General features: G+C 39.0%; 1 protein-coding gene across 5 annotated transcripts in view; it reads right to left on the bottom strand.

Moving 5' to 3' along the window:
- Atp8a1 (ATPase phospholipid transporting 8A1) overlaps window positions 1-22,403 on the bottom strand; it is a 215,289-nt gene that overhangs the window by 146,291 nt on the left and 46,595 nt on the right. For 2 of the 5 annotated variants that reach the window (XM_051198447.1, XM_051198444.1), the window contains exons 6-7: window positions 10,002-10,042; window positions 2,511-2,584 (exon numbers count right to left, since the gene is read on the bottom strand). In XM_051198447.1, the coding sequence (XP_051054404.1) occupies window positions 2,511-2,584; window positions 10,002-10,042 (115 nt within the window). Of the gene's footprint in view, window positions 1-2,510; window positions 2,585-4,484; window positions 4,559-10,001; window positions 10,043-22,403 lie in introns of all 5 variants that reach the window. The other 3 variants (XM_051198445.1, XM_051198446.1, XM_051198448.1) reach the window with 2 other exon arrangements.

The following is a 22,403-nucleotide window of genomic DNA, read 5'->3' as shown; positions in this document are numbered from 1 at the left end:
GCAAGAGCTCTGATTCACCAAAGCCATTTGTTCTAGACAAAGCTACAGTCACCTAGCTTCTTCATGATTTTCATTGTAACAGCAAGATGGTGTGAGGCAGAACCACTCATCATGCATGACACTCATGGATCAGCCTTCCAGCCAGGAGAACCCAAAGCCATTTCCTAACAACACTCAGTGATGATCTTTAAGATGACATAATGAGGAGCCACATTGTTTTTAAACTGCTTGCTTATCCATAGAGATACAACACAGACCATTTTTGAAGTGTAAAGTAGGTTTGTGTCCAGATTTATCTCCAGCTCAGATGTCCAGTCAGGCTTCATGCTCATAGCCCACATGTAAATTGGTTAGGCAAAACAGCTGATTAAAAACTTCCAAATTGTTCCTTCTAAAGGCTTGTGCTAAGTACTTTAATCATTTTAGCTGTGATAAGATCACACTGATCACATGCTATTAAAAACTTAAGGCTACTTTTACAGGGTGAATTTTAAAATGAAAGTGACATACTTTATGTACTTTTTTGGTCTATTAAGAAAAAACTTGTTTGAGGTGTGTGTGTGTGTGTGTGTTCCTGTGTGGCCAGGGACATACGTGTATGGGAGGGCACACATGCACATGTGTGGAGGTCAGAGTACAAGTTCAACTATCAGTCTTAAGGTGCTGTCCATTTACTTTTGAAACAGGGTTTCTCACTGGCCTTGAACTTGCTGAGTAGAACAGAGTTAACTGGTCAGTGAGCTCAAGGGAGCTGCCTGTGCCTGTCTCCTTGGCAGTGGGCTTACAAGTGTATCATCACATCTGAGCTTTTTCATGCAGGATCCTCATATATACAAGCAAGCACTGACTGAGATGTTTGAAGCACAAAAAATACTAAAGCTAAAGTCAGCCCACCTGGCTGTATTGCTTCATGCGCCCCAGCTGCCACAGCTCAATATTTTAAGTGCATTCTGTATGTGGTGATCTGGGGACTATGTTCTCTGGTTTTATCATAGCATCTTACTTTATTTGTTTGACTGCTACAGATATATGAGTGCAGCTGGAGTGTAAATTTAATCCTCAGCTCACCAGAAGAACATTCTGAACATAACCAAAAGGTATTGTTAAGTTAAACTAACACTTGGCTACATAATAATAAGCCTATATCTGATAAATAACTATTAATATAAAAGAAACAAGTCACAAATATTGGAATTTTTTAATCAACTTCCAATTTGTACATGTGCAAAAAAGAAAAAAACTGCCCTAAGTGCTAGAAATGGATATTTAGCTTAATTTTGTCACCCTGAAATTAAAAAAAAATTACTTAGACATAGACATCAATCATATTTTATAGATCAAAAGTAACTTTGCATATTCTCCAATTATTTTTCCTATGAGCTTTCTTTCATATAGGCTTACATTTTCCAGACAGGGAAATCTTTCCATATTTATATTTTCATTTTCAATTATTACAAAAAATATTTTTAACTCATGGTCACAATAGTTATTCTCACTCTGGCAACTGTCCAACTTTCTAATTTCCTCATATTCATTTGAAACATAAATGGTTTCTAAAACTGTAAAACACATTTCTCCTCTAACAAAGAAAAAGGGTGACAAACAAAACACTAAATGAGACCGCCAATTCTTTTTTCTAGGCAGGAAAACTCATTAAAATGTTACTAACAAATGTACTTATCCAATCAAGTACACTCCAATTTGGGGCATTCTTAATGATGATTTAAGGCAGTTATGACTGCAGTAGTTCTGATAGAACTGTGAAGAAGCAGAAGCGTCAGGAGTCATGCTAGTTCATAAACACTTCAGCAAGTCATGACAACATCCAAGACACAAAACCACAGTCAGGGGCAAAGCAAGCATTTGGATTAGTAAGTGGCTAAACGAAACAAGATGCACACCACAGCACAGACACCAGGGGACAGCGGACATGGACCACAGCCCTGTGCACTTGTTCACAAGTTACAGGTGGGGTAAAGACTGACCCCAAGCATGCAGCACAAAAACGGACGACATCCAGCCTTGTGCAGGGGTCCTCTATAAACCCTATACAAGCCCAAATTTTAGTCGCAGTCACTGCAGAAATTCCACAGAACGTGTAGAAAATTTGAAATACGAGAATAAGAAAACATGCTTAAAATGTAACCGGTTTTCAACGACTGTTTCATGAAAAGGTTAACACCGTTCAAAACAATATGCTGGAGAGTTAATGGCTAAAGCCTTAAAGTTGAGGCATATTGTTAAAACATATGTGACTAGTGCACAGGAAATGAGAATCGCTTGGACTCCTATTGATAGCAATAGGAGTTCAGTCTGCCCAGCTGAAGGACAGACAGCGTTCAGCAGTGTTAATAAAGTGCCTTTAAAATATTTCCGATGCGCGGCAGTTAGCACGACACGCGCATGAGCTTTAAAGGAAGGGAGGGAGCTGAACCGCATTTGGGTGCCATTGTTCTTGGTTTAAGGTGAGGACCCTCGTACACGCGCCTGTGAGACCCTGTGGTTCTGACCTTGAGGACACACTGATGAGATCTGCTGGGAGGTGTTCCCCATTGGCCACTCTCACTATGTCCCCCACTGCCACCTACGCGTCCCAGTTTAAAATAATTAAAATGGGGGGGGGGACAAATAACAGAGAAAATAAAAACCAAACAAATGGACAAAAGAGACAGAAGGTTTGAAATTATTATACAAAAGATTTCATGTTAATAAAAATGTCTAATGCCGATTTTTTCAAAACTTATTTTGATCAGGCCTGAAGGGAAATGACAATATCTAATATTCAAAGGAATTTGGGGGAATCTTTTAAGCCCAATTTCAATTTCAAATGTGAAAACTTAATATTTTAAAGCTCACATATATTTCTTAACAAAGTAAATAAAAACATTTTAGTTATTTTATCTTACAGATTTCCTTTTTTAAAATTCAATTTGCTGCCAACTCGATGTTTACTCCTATTGAGTAAAGAAATAATTTTAAAATTATGTATTAGATATTTGAAAAACAAGTACACAACAGTAAGCCCCCTCTCTCACACAACCATGAAAGTAACTCTGTTCTGACTGCAAAATGATTTCAAAGTTGACTGCATCCCTACCGTATTTACTTTAATGGAAAACTGCTGTACAGATGTGCGTCTTAGGCAGTTAGGAGGCATGATTACACCATGTGGAGTTATTTAATAATTAATAAAGTATAAGTTACATACTGTGTTTTAGAGAGTATAGGGGGTAAGCCTTTGTAGCCAGAGAAAAGTCTTCAGGAAGGGTATAAAAAAGTCAGACCAAGAATCTGCTTGGACTTGAATTAAGGAAAGCCTTGGTTGCTCTATTTTATGTTTTTTTGTCACAGAAAGGTATTTCAGTTTGCTCATTTCAAGTCAGTGAACTTTCAATGATAGTCTAATTTAATTCCAAGCTACCTCAAGCTCACCCGTGAACTTGCTCTCACCTAGCCAGGCCAATAAACAGTTCCATTTTAGATATACTCCCTGACAAAATACAAACAAAAGTAACTTGAGAACAGAACATCTTAAAACAGTTCTTTGTCCTACACAAATCTTTGTGTTACAAAATGAGGAAATAAAAACACCCTGAGTTACTTCAAATCCCTAAACACCTGTGTCTATAAACAGCCAAGGAACTACTAGTTTCCTATTTATGATTCACTAACTTGTCAAAAATCCAATCATTCCAAACCATGACCTGATTAAATAGATTTTGAAAAAAGGACACTGTCCATATTTTTTATGTGGAAATTACAAATCAAACTGTCCAAGGAAATGATGATAAACAGCCTCAAGAATATTAAAAGACATTTCTTCTTGATTTATTTTAGGACTAGTTTTAAGGTTTTAAATCCTAAATTTATACATTATCCTAATGTGATAGTTTTTAATTCTAAGGACATATGTTCTGAATACTGATTCACAACTATCTTAAATGTGAATACAACAAAAAATATCTAAATTCAGTAACAGGAAAGTCTGAAAAGAAAGACTAAAGTACTAAATTTTTGGTTGGAAACTATCATTTAGAAAGGTACAATGACAAAAAAAATCACTCATCTATATTCTTGTACCATTTCACCATAACAAAAATAGGAAAGTTTGCAAGAGAGAGGATTATTGCACCAAAAAGGAATTTATGAATGAGGACTGAAAGAGAAAAATCAACAGAGCCCAATCCATGGAAGGCAGAAAGCAAATGACAGGGAATCTTAAACAGAGTTAGTGGCCCACACACACACCACAAGGATGTGGATGTAGCCAGAGGAAAAGAAACTCTCAAGTTTGGACTGTGCAGCAGCCAGTACTTAATCTGTATGGCAAACATGAAGCCAATCCTTTTTTAAATGCTTAATTAAAAATCATAAGAGGTTTGAAATTCTTCGTTTATTCTTTATTTCCTTGGAGAAATCACAAGGTCAATGCAGGGTAGAGAACCCATCCTCTACACTGTTTGAGCATCAGTAGGTGTCTCTACCTTGATGAGAGAAGGACAGTGTCAGCAGGTATATACTCTTTGCCTTTTATTATAACTATATCTCCAACATTTACCTGAAAGAAAACTGGGAATTGGTTAATTATCTGCATGGAAAGATAGTAAAAAAAAAAAAAAAAAAAAAAAAAGTACAACCCATTGTATTAATAATATACAGAATAAAAAAACCCCATAAAAACCCATTCTAATCTTCACAAAAATGGCATAAAATTATTTAGAGGTAAATAGGGGTAAATGTATAACTGTTTTTAATCTGTTACTTATCTTAATAAAATTTATTGAACAATTATACCCACTTGATTGACATCACAACTTCTTAAATGTTCTCTCTTTGACATAAAAATAAGGAGGAGGAATCCACTGGTGAAAACGTCTACCCTACTTAAGGAAGTCTCAGTACAATTGAAGAAATGGTCATATCTATGATGACCATTATGCAAAGACCCTCATGCAAAAAATGGTAACTCTAATTTATAGGGAGGGAGGGAACATCTAATATTCTATAAGTTTCTGAATCACATGTTCAGGGTGAGTTGAAAAGCTGAGACTCAAATCCACATCTACCCATCACATAGCCCGAGTTTTGCATAACATTATAATTCAAATAAAATAAACAGCCAAGTTATTTTTATTATATATTTACCCTCCCTGACTATGGTATGAAGATGAGTTAAAGTTCTGTTGTGGCCAGAAACTATAAGAAGTAATTTGTCAGTGTTCTTACTGCTTTTGGCAAACAACGAACGCATTTTCCACTCAGCAACAACCTCGCCCTGCTCCCTTCGTGGGAATCACTCTAGGGAATTACTGCTGATGGAGTCATTGTGTTCTGTTTTATATATTGGGAGAAACAGGTGAGTGAAAGTTGGAGAGGACCGTTTATAATCTATAGTATGTACACTAGTTGCTTAAGTAGGAAAGTGCTGGATGTCATGCTCTTAAAAACAAAAACAAAATTACTTTAGTTGAAACTTGCCATGTGGCTTAGCTGTAAGTGCCAAAATAGCAAGGATGCTGGAAGTGAACATCCATTACTTCAAAAGAGGGTGAAAATACCAAAAAAGAAAACAAAACAAAAAAGCAACTATAAAACTGGTAAGCATAAATACATGCTATCCCTTAAAAATGTGCAGTGACAGCTAACACAACTAAGGACAAGAAGATTATGAAAGGCAAAAGCTCTGCAATTAAGGCAGTTAAGAGGGAATGCCATCCTGATTACTACTTAATCATTCCCTAATCACCCTCTATGTTTTGTTAATGTTTCCCCTCCATTCGACTACATGCTTCATAAAACCAGGGCTGCATTACCTCCGTTAGAGTTAGGTTGAAGCATCTATTCATGAAGCATCTATTGGAGGCAGGGCATTCCAACTTCTTCATTCATTGCAAGACAACATAAGGCCTTGGGGTTATTAAGTTAGAAAACATAACATGGTGCACTGTGGTGACTCTAGCAGCCTGGGAAAGCCAAGAGCTTACTCATTACCCCAGGAGTCCTCACCATTTGAGGATATCAGTGGACTCCCTTAGTTGCCTATGTTTTAGATCAGTTTCTCAAAGGTACACAAGTAGCTTTGTCTCCCTCTGGTTCTGGCCTCTTACCATGGCATTTTTTCATAAGAAGGGGAGGCTGTGGTGGGAGATAGTCTTTGACCACAACCCAACTGGAGGACATTAAGGAAATATTTAGGGCTCTCCACCAACTTGAATTTCCTCAAGCCACTGACATGAGCAATTAGGATCAAGGATTAGGAAGGGGGGGTGTTAAAAATTATCAAACTATAAAGGACTTGTTTAAGAATCAAACTATTTCTAGTTCTAGGTAACAATATATGTACATTCTTATCCAAGAATTTTGGAAGATACGGGTTTTATCCAAAGAAATCTATCTCATGGTGGGAACGTATGCATTAAATAGTTTTGCAGAGTGACTTTGAGAGACCCATGCAGCTCACTGTGCTGTGTATCCAAACGAAGTACGTTTGGTTTCAAGATCATTCACCTAAATTCTTTATCTGTACCTGTACCTGTCCCAAGAACATGAGCAGCAATCTCTGCCTGGCAGAGTGAAGAACTGGCCTGTGTGTTGTGGTAAGAGCAATGAGGCCAGATGCTTATGTTTCAAGAGATACATATTCTTGGGGGGGGTTGCTTTGTCATTGTAACACTTTGTTTTAATATCAGATTCTTAAAACTTCACCTTTGTAATAGAGAAATCTCTTCACTGCAATCTGGAGGGCTGGGCTATTAACATCCAAGACCTGCTGTTGTTCTGTGATGACTAGATGTATGGAAACAAATCTATAGGACCTCTGAGGACCATTAAAAGCACCCACATGCTTAGAAACACAGTGAAAAAAACCCAGAAGCAAAGTCCATTTGCATGAGAGTTTCTCATTACATCTGCATGTGGATGACATTATTGGTTTGGGTATATTAAGTTTATTTTTCACTCTACAAAGTATCATGTGAACCAAGACAAGACCTGAACTAGCAACATGGCTAGGCCAACAAGGAAGTCTGCTTTTGTGTTTGCTATTTGCTCAATAACATTATTTTTTTACACGACTGGAAGCTCAGTATAGACAGGCCTATTCTTTTCACCTATAATTATATTTTATGATCTAGGAGACACTACATGTTCTGTTACCAGCTATGAGCTCACTCACTGCTTGGCACATACATTTAATAAATAGTTATTGAATGAATGTATAAAGTTTTCTGTGTCATCATATTATGTAAAATTAAAATTTTACTTGTCATAAAATATGAGCACAGGATGTTGTAACTTACTTGTCTTTTCTCCACTGCATGTATATATTAGTTTTAAATATTATGAAAACATTTTTGCATATGTAGACTTCCTCCCACTTCATTATTATTTATAGAAATGGACTATAAATTATCAGGATCTTTTCTATATGATTTTCATCATGAACAGCCAAAATACTAGTCTACAATGGCATATTAATGCAATGTAAATTAACATTTCTAGAATACAAGTTTATCATGAATAAAATATTAATTTTTTTGTTTGCAACTTTTGTTGGTTTGCCATCATACCAAATCTAGTTTTTTTCTTCTTGCTTATTACAGACTTTTGATTTTTCTGCTTGAAGAATAATGGCATGAATCTTTTGTTCTATTTGGTACAAATATTTAAAACATTCCGTATTTATCTGTGGCATCTTTTGCTATATGTAGATTTAAATTTATATAATCATGAAATATTGATCTTTTCCAAATACTTTCTCAAAGATCTTTGTTCTATTAGTTTGTATTTAAAAACAGTATTTTAGCAATTGATTCTTTTAGCCAGATGGAATTTAATTTTGCACAAATCACGATTTAGATGTAACCTAAATATTCAAGTATTATTTCTTAGTCTGCCAATCTGCAATTTTTGCTTCACTTACCAAATACTGAACATGCCTCATTTCAGGACACTATATTCTTTTCTATTTTATTCCTTAATATCTATTTTTGAAACAGACTTTTAAGGTAAGTGATAATTTCTTTGAGATTATGTTACACTAGTAATTTGAAATAAGTGATCTCTTATTTTTAATTTTGAAATAGCATATATTTGTGCATTTATCTGAATCTTTTTCTTGGGGGGGAGGAAGCAGCCTTCCTTTAGATGTTAAAGAGTCACATAAGCGAGGCTGGTGTGATAGCACCTGTCTGTGATCCCAGCGCTCAGGAAGCCGATTCAGGAAGATTGCCTCAGTTTGAGGTCAGTTACTTTCTTTCCACAGGTCATACAGGTTTTGTTTCCTAGCATCCCACATATCAGTAGAAATGAGATCTCTTTTTCCGTTTCCTAATGATACTGCAGACATCAAAATATTGTTAGTTTTATATGTTTATCTTGAATTCATCACTGAACCAGCTATGGGAATGTAATTGTCTTGTTATAACGACTAAATAACTTCAGCTCTTTTCATCTGAGTGGCTTTTAGGCAACAATCTAAATTCTATCTTTTCATAGCATAATATGGAATATGCATGTAAAGTTTGGCCCTGACTTCAAGAATAACTAACAATGTTATCATTATGAGTAAACACAGTGATTTATTACTGCCTTTGTTTATTAAAATTTTAAAAATTGATGGTTACAGTAATCCATGTAGAGTAGCATAGCCTCAAAATAATAGTTGTCATTAGGAACATTTGAAGGTTAATTTTACAGTGGAGCAGAAGAGAGTTACTACTTGACTGTATATTCCCAGAGCAAGAAGTCTAGGCAAGAGAAAAAAACTGATATAATAATTCTCAAAAATGTGCCTTTCTGTTAACTGTACTGACAATCCTGGTAATGTAAGACACCCAAATTCAATCCACTGTATCTGACTATACTCCATCTGTCTTCTCTATAAAATGTCTAAAGCCTCAAGTACCAGATGAGCCCATAAAGCCAATGACCCCTCAGAGTTGTTTTCAGCTGTCTCATTTTTCTCCTTTATTCTTCTGAAACAGAGCTGATCACCACAGAAACACAACACCATGAAGGTATTTTCCTCCTTATTACTTTAATGTCAAAGACCAGAAAACAGAAAGATATGAATTTCCATGTCTCTGGAAGAGATGTCAATTCCTAGTCTAGCCACTGATTTAAAAAAAAAAAAATCAACAAAAATGGATTTCTTATTGGGAAGAGATCCTATTCCTTCATGGGAAGAAGGTGACCATAAATTTCAGAAGGGAGAATCAAGTGCGTGGACTCCGATGAAGTGTAAATGAATGGGCAACACACAACAGTTTTGTTGTTCCAGCAAGATACTGTCCTGTGAGATACACATCCAGTGTCTGCTGCAGTGGCCTCCAAAAAGCCATCAAATGAGCCACCAAGGCTATTCACTATGGATGACTGGGGGATCCAAGTTCTGGAACTAAGTAAGAACTGACAGTCATCATTGCTTACCTTTTGCAAATAAGGACTTACAAGAATGGACGCCTGAGTAACTGTTGCCATAGTATGTTTCTACTCACTAAATGCTGAGATGGAGGCCAGCTAGCAGATCTACCTCTGGAGCATGTTCGTTAGAAAGTGACGTTTAGCTTGTATGATTAACTTTTCATAAAATAGTAGCAATAAGTAAATGGGGTGGTTCACCACATGAATTTGAAATAAACCATGCAAATATGAAATATCAGAACTCAATTTTGTTTTTACTTGGACAGTAGATGATTAAAACAAAGTTTACAAAACAAAATAAATAAATAAATAAATAAATAAATAAATAAATAAATAAAATCTATGAAAAGAATACTCAAAATGTATTGAGAAACAAAAAATGTTCTGGACAGTACTTCCCAAAAGAATGGCCTTGCTGGAAGAGTGCTGAAATGCTTAGTGCAGGCAACTAAGTGGAGACTTCACAAATCTTTATGTTAACTACTAAACGGTTCCACATTAGTGGAGTGGTTGACATTATGCCTGTAGAGTACACTTCTATGCATTTCTTATGGAACAAAATGAAAACTAATACATACCTTCTCCCAGTGAACAATTTCCCAAGCACCATTTCTCAGAACTGCAAAGAGAAAGGAAGACAGGTTAAAGAACACTTTGTTTGTTTGTTTGTTTGTTTGTTTGTTTTTAAACTACCAGTCGCAAGCCTCCATCCAATGAAATGATTATTTTAAAGGAATAGCTTCAAATGAAATGACTAGCAGCAGCATAACATCTTTTTAAACTGGCCGTAGCAACAAGGACCACACAATGAAATAAAAACTGTCAATTTCTATTTTGGCTCCCACAGTGATTTGCCTCTAACTCAGGGCAGCTTTACTGGAGTGGCTGGCCATTTACTTTCTCCAAGACACAGGGGAACCTCAGGGATAAGCAGGGGTGAATGTAGGGAGAAAACCACAAGAGGTCATATAAAAGGGAAACAACAGGCCTGCATCCATTTCCTAATGACAACCATTCTCCTCAGGTCTAAATGGGTTACTGTAACTACCCATTTTTAAACTTGAATAAACAAAGCAGAAGCATCACGGATTTCTAATTAGTAAGACTTTAATAGAAGGGAGCAACAGAAAAAAATGTTGTATTACTAGGTACATAACAATGTGAGAACATTTCATGTTTGGCTTACTACAAAGAGAGGAAAAGCTATTTTGAAATTATGAGAGAAGCAAGAGCATTGTGGAACGGACTTTCTGCTTCAACACACAGTACAGTTTCTCAGTATTCAGCCCCACCTACTAATGGTGTGTGATGGAATCCTGAGCACATTAATGCATACCAAATACTGAAAAGAGTACAAGACAATAACCTGAGGTAGATAACAGCGCACCAACGACATAAAGGAAAAGGTCCATTGATAAACAACACAGACATTAAACCCTTGAGGGCAAAGAAAAGGTTTGCTTTAATTAGAAACAGTACAGCACATACACAATGTGAAATTACAAAATAAGAAAGTTATAGTAATATATATATATATACTGATATATATATCAGTTTCTTTAAATGATAGATGGTACAGAGTTGGAATCCTCTAGAAAAGGTCATGGAAACAAGCCCAAAGTGTTCAGTAGCAAACCTAACATTAGTTCCACATCAGGCTTTAAAACCAGTATTGTAAGATACATTATTTTAATCTAGATATCTTTTTTTTCCCCGAGACAGGGTTTCTCTGTGGCTTTGCAGGCTGTTCTGGAACTCACTCTTGTAGACCAGGCTAGTCTTGAACTCACAGAGATCAGCCTGCCTCTGCCTCCCAAGTGCTGAGATTAAAGGCAAGCACCACCAATGCCCGGCTGTTGATATAATTCTTATAATTCCAAATTCTGTTGAATTAGGGCTCTTCTGAAGGAGGGCTCACAGCTTGCTGAGTTCCTTATTTCTAATGTCCTGCACCACTCCCATCACCTGACACAATCAGATGCTGACAGAAAAACAAATGCAATAATAAACACCTTGCAAGACATTTGGTAAGGTGATAACTTTATTAAATTCAAGTGGTAGGCTAAAACTAAAGTGTGTATGATATACTAGCCTAGTAACTACACACAAGTTAAAATTCTTATTTTTATACTACTCAAACAGATAAGGGCCAGCATCTGAACCATACATGCCCAGTATTGTACATAGTCTCTAAAAATCTAAATCTAGCAGAGTACACTCAAACTGATCCCACGAGCAAGGCTGTTCCTTGCCAATGTTCACACAGTCCCCAGGAGTCCAGAGGACACATTTCACAGTAAAAGCCCGGGCATAAGCTGTGTCTGCAGATACTTCCCAGTGTCTTCATCAGCATGGCTTGTCACTATGGATCAAGATTAAAGAAGCAAGCATGCTGCCTGTTGCTCATAACCTAGTAGCTAAAATATAAACAAGTATGCACAGGAGAGATAGCAAGCGCTGTCCACATCAACTCTAACTAAATTAACTGACAATGTTTGGACAAAAATACTTGAGCTCTTTATTGAAATTTATTTCCATCAGGGGCTATTTCTTATTAAGCACATGTTTACTTTCCAAGTTCAATAATTACCACCTCCTTTTTATTGGCATGTGTATGTACATGAATATGTGTGCATATTAGCATGTTTGCATGTGTGTGTGTGCACGCGTGCATGCGTGCATGTGCACAGGTGAGTGTGTGTTTCTAGGAATCCTAACTCTGGTCCTAGTGCTTGCACAGTGCCTTCACCTACTGAGCCATCGTCCCAGGCCTCAATTTTGTTCTTTTGTAGTTGTTTGTTTTAAACCACTATTTAATAGCTCTAAAACAATGCAATCTGATAAGAAAATAAAGGTGTCTGGCTATACAGAATGAATATTCTGAGGATCAACTAAACAGCATGGCAACTGTAGTTAACACATGCTATACTTGAAAATTGATGAGAGGATTGATCTTAATAATCTCACCAAAAAAGACCATGTGAGGGGATGGATGTGTTGATTAGTTCTTCACAATATACACATACAATCCTCTGTGGGTATTGTTATTTAGTAGCACTTCTATCAAGATACCAAAATATGCTGATACTAAAAGTCCTGTACAGAAAATGGCATAGTGCTTACATATAACCTGTGCAAATCTCCTTAAATAATTTAAATACCTAGATTATTTAGATTTCTCAGTGCAATACAAATACTATGCAAACAACTATTATATTGTACTGAGTAGAATATGATGGTAAAAGAAATGTCTGCACTCATTCAATACAAACATAATTCCTTTTCCTTTAACATTTTTGACCTGAGGGTTGAAAAAATCTGTAAATATAGAGCCTGTTGATACACAGGACTATTGCATGACAAAATGTAAAGTGCTATACTGTAAATGTATGAAATTTTGCCAAAATATTAGAGCAATGATTATGAGGTAATATATGATAATATATGAGGTAATAAAGAGAAGAGTCTGAGAAGAAAATTAAGCATTTTAGCTTATCTGGAAGCAGTCTCTGAAGGTGAGGCAAACACCGCGACTGAGTGGCCACCTCCATGTATGAGGCTCAACAGTCTGTCACTATATTCATGGTTTCTTGCTGTCTCACATCTGGCCTCTTCCCCCAATTATAGTATCTGCCTTGATCATCCTTGTGAGACTTTCCTTCTCAGCTGAAGTACAACTTAACAACAATGGACAGATCTTACATGTTCTAGTCAGTGAGCTTTGAAAATTGTGAACACCTATGTATCCACTACTAACAAGTCAGAGGACTCCACAGTGGTCCCTGTGCTCCGATGCCATCTATCCCTCGGTGCCCAGAAGTCAGTGTAAGTCATGTGCCATACAGAGGTCTTGTATTTCACACTCATCCCTCTGATTCGCAGGCTCTGATTTGTGGATTCAACTAATTGTAGACAGAAAATATTTTTTTAAAAAATCCCTATGTTTATGTAGAGCAAGCACACACATTTTTATCATCATTATTTGCTAACCAAGATAAATACTATAATTCTTTACATAGCATTTATATTGAATAAGGTATTGTTATAATTTTAATATGAAATATTCCGACAGGCTCTGTTTTGAATGAGTATAGAATACTACATTAGAAGATTGGAAAAATCAGGAGACAGAGTAACTGGAGGAAGTAGGTTACTGGGAATATGCTGTAGTGAGATATTCACTTTGTCCACACCTGTGGCACAGACCACGCCCATTGGGGTGGGGATAGGGGTGGACGTTACCTGGGGGAACTAAGTCTGAGGAGGGGGCTCCGGGAGCTCTCTTGCTTGTAGCACAAGGACAGGAGAACATCCAAAGGCATCCTTGGGACTAGGAACCTGCTGGTGTTCATCTATGTTGTAAGTTATTTCTCCCTGAATAAACATCTATTCGGCCTATTTGTTTCTCCTGATCCTTATTAAACATCAATATATGGTGTCCCGCACCATTTTGTTACGAGCAGGTTTTTCCATCAGCCTGGTCCCACAGCCGCGCCAGCCCCAAATAACACACAGAGATGCTGTATTAGATATAATGCTGTTGGCCAGTTACTAGTATTACTTATTGGCTAGCTCTGTCTTAAATATAACCCATTTCTATTATTCTAAGTATTTCCACGTGATATTCTTACAAGAGAGAGGGGCCCGCGTTCTGCTCTCCCCATCCTACATTTTCAATCTCCTACTACTTCTTCCGGAATCCTCCTTGTCTCCTAGTCTCACCTAGATTGCTTTCCTATTGGCCAACAGTGCTTTATTTATTAACCAACAAGAGTAACATATTTACAGAATGACATCTCCCATCAATATGCCTTTAAACGTTATACTGCATGCCTAGTCTCTTAATTACTCTCTATTTCCTGTCCGTCACAAGATGGTTAGTTTTGCACCATGCACTCCTACCACCACAATACCCAGGTCCTTGGAGCCAAGTGACATGGATTAAACCCTCTAAAACCATCAGCTCAAATAAGGCTTTTTAAAAAATGCTGTTTATATCATATAATGCATTGTAGTGATGGGAGGTAACCAATAAATGTATTATAAGTAATTCAGGAATGACAAGGTATCTGGATGATTGTTTATAGGTTATATATAAATATTTAGCCATTTTGTGTGAATGACTTGAACATCTGGGGAACTCCCTATCTTAGGAGAAGGATGCTGGAACTATTCCACAAATGGTAAGGTGTGGCTTTTGTGCCCCACACTGAATGCCAAAATGTAAGTGGAGTTCTTAATTGGTCTAAATAATAAAAGCCCAGAGTCAGACATACAGGAAAATGCTGAGAGATCAGAGAGAACAAGGAGCAAGCCATAGCCACACCTTACCTCCTTAGCATCTCAGCAGACGAGAGATGAGTTCCTGTTTCTTCCGGCTTATATCCTCTCTTCACCCAGCCATCTCACTTCCTGTTTCTGCCCAGCCACCTCACTTCTTGTCTGTCTGTACAGACCTCAATAGTTAGCTAATGGTAAGTTCCATTCTCTGACCTTCCAACTGGCTTTATTTGTATAAGCAAGATATAACCACAGGTGTCCCCTTGTCTTTGAGTCCATAAGAAGTCAGAATAGTAGTTTCACAGATGTATTGACAATGAACCTCACTCCCTAGTAGATATCACATTAAAAATAACACGAACAAAGCATTTAATATACAATTATAGAGGAAACTACTTTAGCTGTTTCTCAAAAAGTTTAACACATAATTGCCACAGGACCCTGAAATTCCACTCCCGAGTATAAGAGAAATGTTATTTCACATTTAGCTTGTGCATGAGAGTTCTCTGAAGCATTAGTTATATTAATTCCAAGGTGGAAACCACCTAGATGTGCATCAGGGTGAACTATCCATTTAATAGTATGCTACATGTCACAAAAAATGAAGTGTTAAGAAGATGGTGTGGATGAACCTTGAAGATATGCCAAGTGAAAGACAGCAGATAAACAAGGCCACAGATTGTATGGTCACACTTATATAAAGTACTCAGAATAGACAAATCCATGGAGACAGAATGCAGATTAGTAGTTGCCATGCTCAAAGGATGGGACAGCAGGGGCTGGCCACTCACATGTGTGGGTTTCTTTATGGAGTTCTGCAATATGATGGGACTGGGCGGTGTGGTGGGTGCACAATCTCCCTGAACCACCTGAGGGCCCAGGGTTGCCCACTTTAAGGTGGGGAATATTTTGGCAGGCAAGTAACAGCTGAATAAAAATAGCCACACAAATATGCAATGAGCTATTTAGACATTTGCTTAAAATAGATTTCTCAGTTTTGTAAGTTGCTAAAAAGATTCCCGTGGCGAGCATTTGCAAGTGTTATGTAACACAAGATGAAGTAATGCACTCCATCTTCTGATGTCAGCTCTGGGGCCACCCCTCCAGTTCTACTACCTGAACCAGTGTGCTTGAATGGGCGCCACTGTAGTAGATGTTTGCTGCTTCACATGTAAGAATGGCTCTGGCCCACGCTTCTTGTTCCAGTCGACATAACAAGTGTGCCCTCAGGCTTCTAGGGTGGTCTTCCAGGTCTGCTTCCTGTCTCCTGCTCTGAGCCTGCTCACTTCCTTTCAGCCTTGCTTTAGTCACCGCTTTCTTCAATTGATCTCTTGGGGAGCTCTGCCTCCACCCAATGGTGCCAATGGTATATTCTCTCTACACAAATGTTTCCTGCAGGTTTATTACTGAAGAGTAATTGGAAAAGATGGTATGGACTAGCTGAGAAAATTTACACACCTAAGAAAAGCTTTAAATACAGTGTTACTAGCCAATGGCATTTTTATCCTTACCTGTTTTTTTTTTATAATTATTACATTTAACTTTTATGTGCATGTACACCTGTGCCATGGCTACAATCCAAACACACAACAAAGTCAGTGGATCCTGTGAGTGTCATTCTGCCAAAATAAGTACGGAACTCTCAGTTTGGCCTAGGAAATGCAAACACAGGGAAAACATTAAGGCGAAAGCCAAGTTGAACTAAAGCACTTTCCACACGACCACTGATTGCACACTCCTAAAGCAGTCCTTTTAGTGGCCACAAAAGAGGATTCACAGGAGTGAGCCAACATGCAGCATCCTCCATAGCCTCTGCATCAACTCCTGCTTCCAGGTCCCTGCCCTGAGTCCCATATGAACTGTGACATAGAAGTGTAAGTGAAATACAAATTGCATAAGGTCATGGTGTTTTATCACAGCAATAGAAACCCTAGCAAAGACAATGATTTTATATTTACCTATGAAAATAAAAAACAAATGTACATTACACCATTTTCAAAGTTGGAAAACTAGATGATCTAAAAAATTGTCACTAGTTGCTAAAATAACATACAAATTTGAATAGATTTATAACAGTGTGGTCACAGCCTACTTTAATGCATATTTTAAATGTTGAGTGCGTGTATGTGTGTCTGTGTTTTGGATGCATGTAAGCATATTTCTGAGTGAAGGTATGGGTTGCCCTGTATAAATGCATTTAGAGGCCAAAGGAATTATCTTTAGGTATCACTTTCTACATTATTGCTTTGAAATGGGGTCCCTCGAAGAACTTAGAAACATGAAATCGGTGCATACTTTCCCTGGCCAACAACTTCCCAAGCACCATTTCTCAAGTTGCTCTTGGGTATAGGGAATAGGAGGATGAATGGTAACTAGCACATGCCAATCATTAGTCCATCCTACCCTGATCTAGGACAAGACTTTGACTCACACTGACGGGTGTTCCAGAGATATTACATTATCACAACAGCCAGCGACTCCCCTTAAATGAAATTCTGGCTTCCTCTTTGTCTATGCCATGGCCAAGCAACACTGAACTATATCTGCATGACTGGATGCTGCAGGAGCAAGCCCACACTGCTGACTCCAGTGCAGTCTGTTTCTACTTTTTGTCAGCTACAGTCAGACTTAGTCCTTGGTCATCCACAGCACTTCACACTCAAGTTTCACTGCACTGACCACAACCCGAGAAAGCACAAACCACTTCAACCATGTCAATATGGTGAGTAGTTGTTATTTATTCCAAAGTCAGTATTGGCTTGGATTAATCAAAGCATATATCACCATTATGTGTCAGTGCTATGTTAGCAGGTTAACCAAACAGTGTAATCTGAATCTGAAGCAGGACCCTGCTCTTCACTTGTTCCATGGGTCTACAGCACTAGGAGACCTGGAAGATGTGAGGATGATTCCGCCACCCTTTCCCCATTTCTTCTGCCCCTCAAATACAAGGGGCAGAAATAAAAGAAACATATAGCCTGATGCTACACAGATTAGGCTTTGAGAACAGTAAAGAATGTGGAGAAGTTTAAAAAAGAGTCAGCCACAACACATAAGTATTTGAGCAAATCAAGGCTTGAACACCATCCAGGGACACCTGTCAGTCATAGTTCACTGCTGTCTGATGGGAGATGCCATTATGTATATATGTTTCTCATACTGGTTAATGAATAAAGCACTGTTGGCCAATAGGAAAGCAAGATAGGCGGGACTAGGAGACAAGGAGAAAATGGGAAGGAGGAAGAGGAAAGATGGAGAGTCGGGAGAAAGCAGTATGCCGGCCGGCTCCCTGGTAAGAGAAATAAATAGATCAGCAGTAATGGGTTAATAATTAAGGGAGAGCTAGCCAATAAGAAAGTAGCACCTGGCCAACAGCATGATATCAAATACAGAGTCTCTGTGCGTTATTTGGGGCTGGCGCGGCGCCGGGACAAGACTCGGCAGCGGGCAGAAAAAACCCGTACTCCTTACAGCTGTCTTTCTTTTGGAACTGGTTCCTACCATCTAACCCTTACAACAATTACAACAAGTACTATCACATGCAGTGTGATGGCAAGGGAACCAGGAACCGAGCTATCTTTCTTCTGTAGCCTCCTTTGCCTCTGTTCCAACTTCTTCCAAGAAAGCAGGAAATACTGTGGAGTCCTTTACTGAGAGTCTGTCTACTTAGTTTTGTTGGTCCAAAGGTAACAGCATCCCACTCTGCTTCCTTTGGGGATGATTAATGCTGCTGGCAAGGAGCAGGAGCTTGAGGGAGGAAGGAATCTTGAATGGCCGCTAGCTAGGTGCACTGACAGCTCATTCAGAGATGTGAGACTCCTCCACCTCTCCCCCGGTGTCATGCAAACACACCTGCTACAGTTTCCACACAATCTAATTAGTATGACAGCATGCACGGGGAGGCTCAGATATTAAACAAACACCTCAGAGGGGCCTGCCTTTACCTAGCAGTATGCTGGCTAGCAGCTTTGCTACAGTGGATTTCTTCCGTGAAAGGCAAACATTCTGTTAGCATACCTGGGTCGTCCTTCCTCCCAAAAGGCCTGCAGGAGGCTCTGTGGGTCAAATAAAAAGCATTGCAGCCTGGATCATTTACAGACTCACAGCTTCCGAGAGATGTCATCTAGCTCCCCAGTTAAAGAGATGTGTCCCTAGGGATGTCTCTGAAAGTCACTGGCTATCCTTCCCTGGGCAGTCAGTCATATCCTGAGGTAGGCAGAAAGAGGAAGGTATTTCTAAACTATCACAGAGAACAGAGTGAAACACACACACACACATATTCACACACACATACACTCACACCCACATACACACCCATACACACACACACACACAGAGGAAAGCTAAGTGTGTTTTATTTCCTCTCTGGAAGTGAGCCTTTCAGAAAGATTTTAGGTTATGGTGAAGGTCATGTGTGAGCCAAGACTTTAGACCTATGCAAATAAAAGAATCCAATACATTCCTACTGAAGCACCATCCACTCACCTAACACTCTGCTTTAAAGACAGACCAGAGGCAGAAGCAACATCGCAGCCCAGAGTGACATTACACATAAGTACTTTGTGTAAACTTGCCTATAAAGGCCAAATTAAATCACTACAAGTATGGTCAAACAATTCTCTTCTACTGATGGACAAATGGAACTTTCCCAGTTGATGCATTTTGAGTAGATTGTTCATACTGGCATCAAAGTAGCTGAAAGTATCTCTGTAAACTCAACTATAAAATGTTAAAATGACCCCCAAATCATGCCCCCTTGCCAGTAGCCCCAGCAGCTCTGAGAGTGTACTGAAAGAGAAATTCTGGGGTCCCACACCAGGGTCCGGGAACTCTAGGGTGACTAGAAACCAGTGTTTAAGAAGCCCTCTGAGGGACTCAGAGCCATGATCAAATCTGAGACACCTTAAAAACAAATGTGCAGAGAAGTGAACGGACAAGGGCACAGGGCCAGCAAGCTCCTACTCCCAACACCCTGTTCACTTTTCCCTTCACTTCACTGAGAAATTTCATACCAGAAAAATCTCCTGGCCAGGCCTCACCAGTCAACCACATCTCAATTCCTGGACATCCGTTTTCAAAGATCCTCAACTGTTGTCCAGTTAAAACTGGAAGTAGATTTAGCTCAGAGCTGTGAAGCCCTGCTACTTCTGAAAGGCTGGGTGGGGTGGCTGCCTCAAGCCTGGTACTAGAAATCAGCAGTGTTTCCTCTCCCACCTCTAGCCTAAGGTGAATCCCACCATCACGGTTTCCTTATGTCTTCCTGGTTGCCACCCTAGCTCTAATCCCTAGTCAATAAAAAAATCATACCATTTTGGAGCTCACCCTGCCCTCTACAGCTGTCAACTTCTTTTAAAGCCATACTGGCAACCTAGTCACACTCTTCTACAATTTCTCCCAATCTTCTTACCAGGGTTCAAAAGCCGCTCCCCATCATGCATCTCTGCTATTGTCAAAATGGACCACTTGCTATTTCTAGGCCATTATTTCAGGTCTGCCCATGATGGGAGATGTCATTATGTAAATGTTTCTCTTATTGGTTAATGAATAAAGCACTGTTGGCCAATAGGAAAGCAAGATACAAGGGACTAGGAGACAAGGAGGAGAGAGGAAGTAGTAAGGAGGAGTCAGCATGGAGAGACTGGAGAGAGCAGAACGCCAGCCCCTCTCTTCAGTAAGATAAGACCATGTGGAAATACTTAGATTAATAGAAATGGATTAATACTTAAGACAGAGCTAGCCGATAAGAAACAAATAACTGGCCAACAGAATTATATCTAATACAGAGTCTCTATGTGTTATTTGGGGCTGGTGCGGCTCTGGGTCCAGGCCGGCAAGGGAAAACATACTCCTAACACTCATACATGCCCACATTCCACAGAGCTGCCCATAGCAGCTCTTCAGCCTCAGCCAGCACCCCAAGCTCCTGGCTTAGCATTCGAACCTCCCAAAAGCCATTTATGAATCCTGCTTCTCTCCTTTGGTCCTCAATGTTCTTTCTGGCTCGTATATCCATCCATCTTCATTTTATCTTTCCTCCCTTACCACAATGTCCTGTGCGGTGAGATGGAGACCATATTTGTTTGCATTTTTTGCTTAGGTCTTAGCACAGAGAAGGGTGCTCAATACAGACTGACTAGAGGGAAATAATAAATATCCGTTATTTGAACCATACCTGTTTTCCCCAGGAAATGTGAACACACAATAATTCATTTGGGTTTATCTAACACAAGTGGGAGGAAGTGCCTACCAGTGCAATACTGGTTAAAAAAAAAAAAAAAAAAAAAAAGAGGAAGAAAAAAGAAAAAAAACACAAGGGGAGAGAAGTCTACACATACATTTCCTAAGCCAAGAGCAAGGCAAACAGCAACTCTGAAATCAGACCTCTCACTAGTAAACTGTGCTCCCAAATTTCCTCAGTGGGTTTTGTTTCTCTAAGCACATTTTTGATTTGTGGGAGACATGAAATGCAAACCAGAAGGGTTTTCTCCACAAATAAATACCGCCTCCCTAACCAGAGTTATAGTGGAGGACTTCCAACGGCTCAATTTGCAGCACATTGCTAAGACAGCCAAAATGATTTGAAAATATTACCAATACTTGACATGTCTGAAGTTATTCAGGGTATCCACATGCATGGCTTTCAGCCATCTGACACAATACCATCTGAGAACTGTATACAGGTAAGCTGATGTCCACTTGGCAAGGTGCCTGCTCAAGCTCACTGGCTGGTTCATATGTGGGGAGCCTGCCCTGAGACAGAAGGCACTGTTCCGCGTTTCCGTAGGCCAGTGAACTGGTGCTATTTTAAGTCCTTTGTCAGCTCTGAAGTGAACTGAAGATGGTGGACTCTTCCCTGTTAGTGGGTCACTTCAGATTGAATTACCCAAACAACAACTCAATGCCTTTTCTACAGAGGACTTTAAAAGTCAAGTGGTTTCCAGCGGAAAGTCAGTAACTACCAAGTGCTGCACCACGGGGCCTTGCTAGTGCTCCTGACAATACTACCTCACTTTTAAGCTAGAAAAGACCATGTAGCATTGAGGAGGAAATTCTAGGTTGTGGGGGGGAGGGCAGTGTAGTGAATTTATGGTATTTACAGTGTGTCTACAATTAGAGGGGCTGGAGAGATGGCTCATTAGTTTAGAACACTTGTAGCTCTTGCAAAGGATCCAGTTAGTGATCAATAATCATCCCAACTTCAGTTTCATGGAATCAAATGCCCTCTTCTGACTTCCACAGGCACCAGTCACACACATAGCGCACATACATACCAAAAGGCAAAACATTCATATACATAAAATAAGTAAATCTTTAAGGATTTCCTATTGCCTTTTCTACAAAGTTAGATTGCAGAGAAAGTTCAATAAAGGAAGGCATATTTTTCACAGCATTCCTACTACCATAATAGTAAGAGAAGGTATTAGGAATTGGTAACATTGACTTTCACCCATCTCAGAAGCAAGCCAGGTGGTCAGCAGGTGGCTCTGTTTCCCACAGCTCACTTACTGGACATTCACACAGCATTATTTAGGGAGTATATGTCCAAACCCAGGTTTTTTTTTTTTTTTTTTTTTTTTTTTTTGGTTTTTCGAGACAGGGTTTCTCTGTATTGTTTTGGAGCATGTCCTGGAACTAGCTCTGTAGACCAGGCTGGCCTTGAACTCACAGAGATCCGCCTGCCTCTGCCTCCTGAGTGCTGG

This window comes from Phodopus roborovskii, unplaced genomic scaffold (assembly GCF_943737965.1).
Source record: "Phodopus roborovskii unplaced genomic scaffold, PHOROB, whole genome shotgun sequence".
NCBI lineage: Eukaryota > Metazoa > Chordata > Mammalia > Rodentia > Cricetidae > Phodopus > Phodopus roborovskii.
This window is presented reverse-complemented; position numbering and strand designations above follow the sequence as displayed.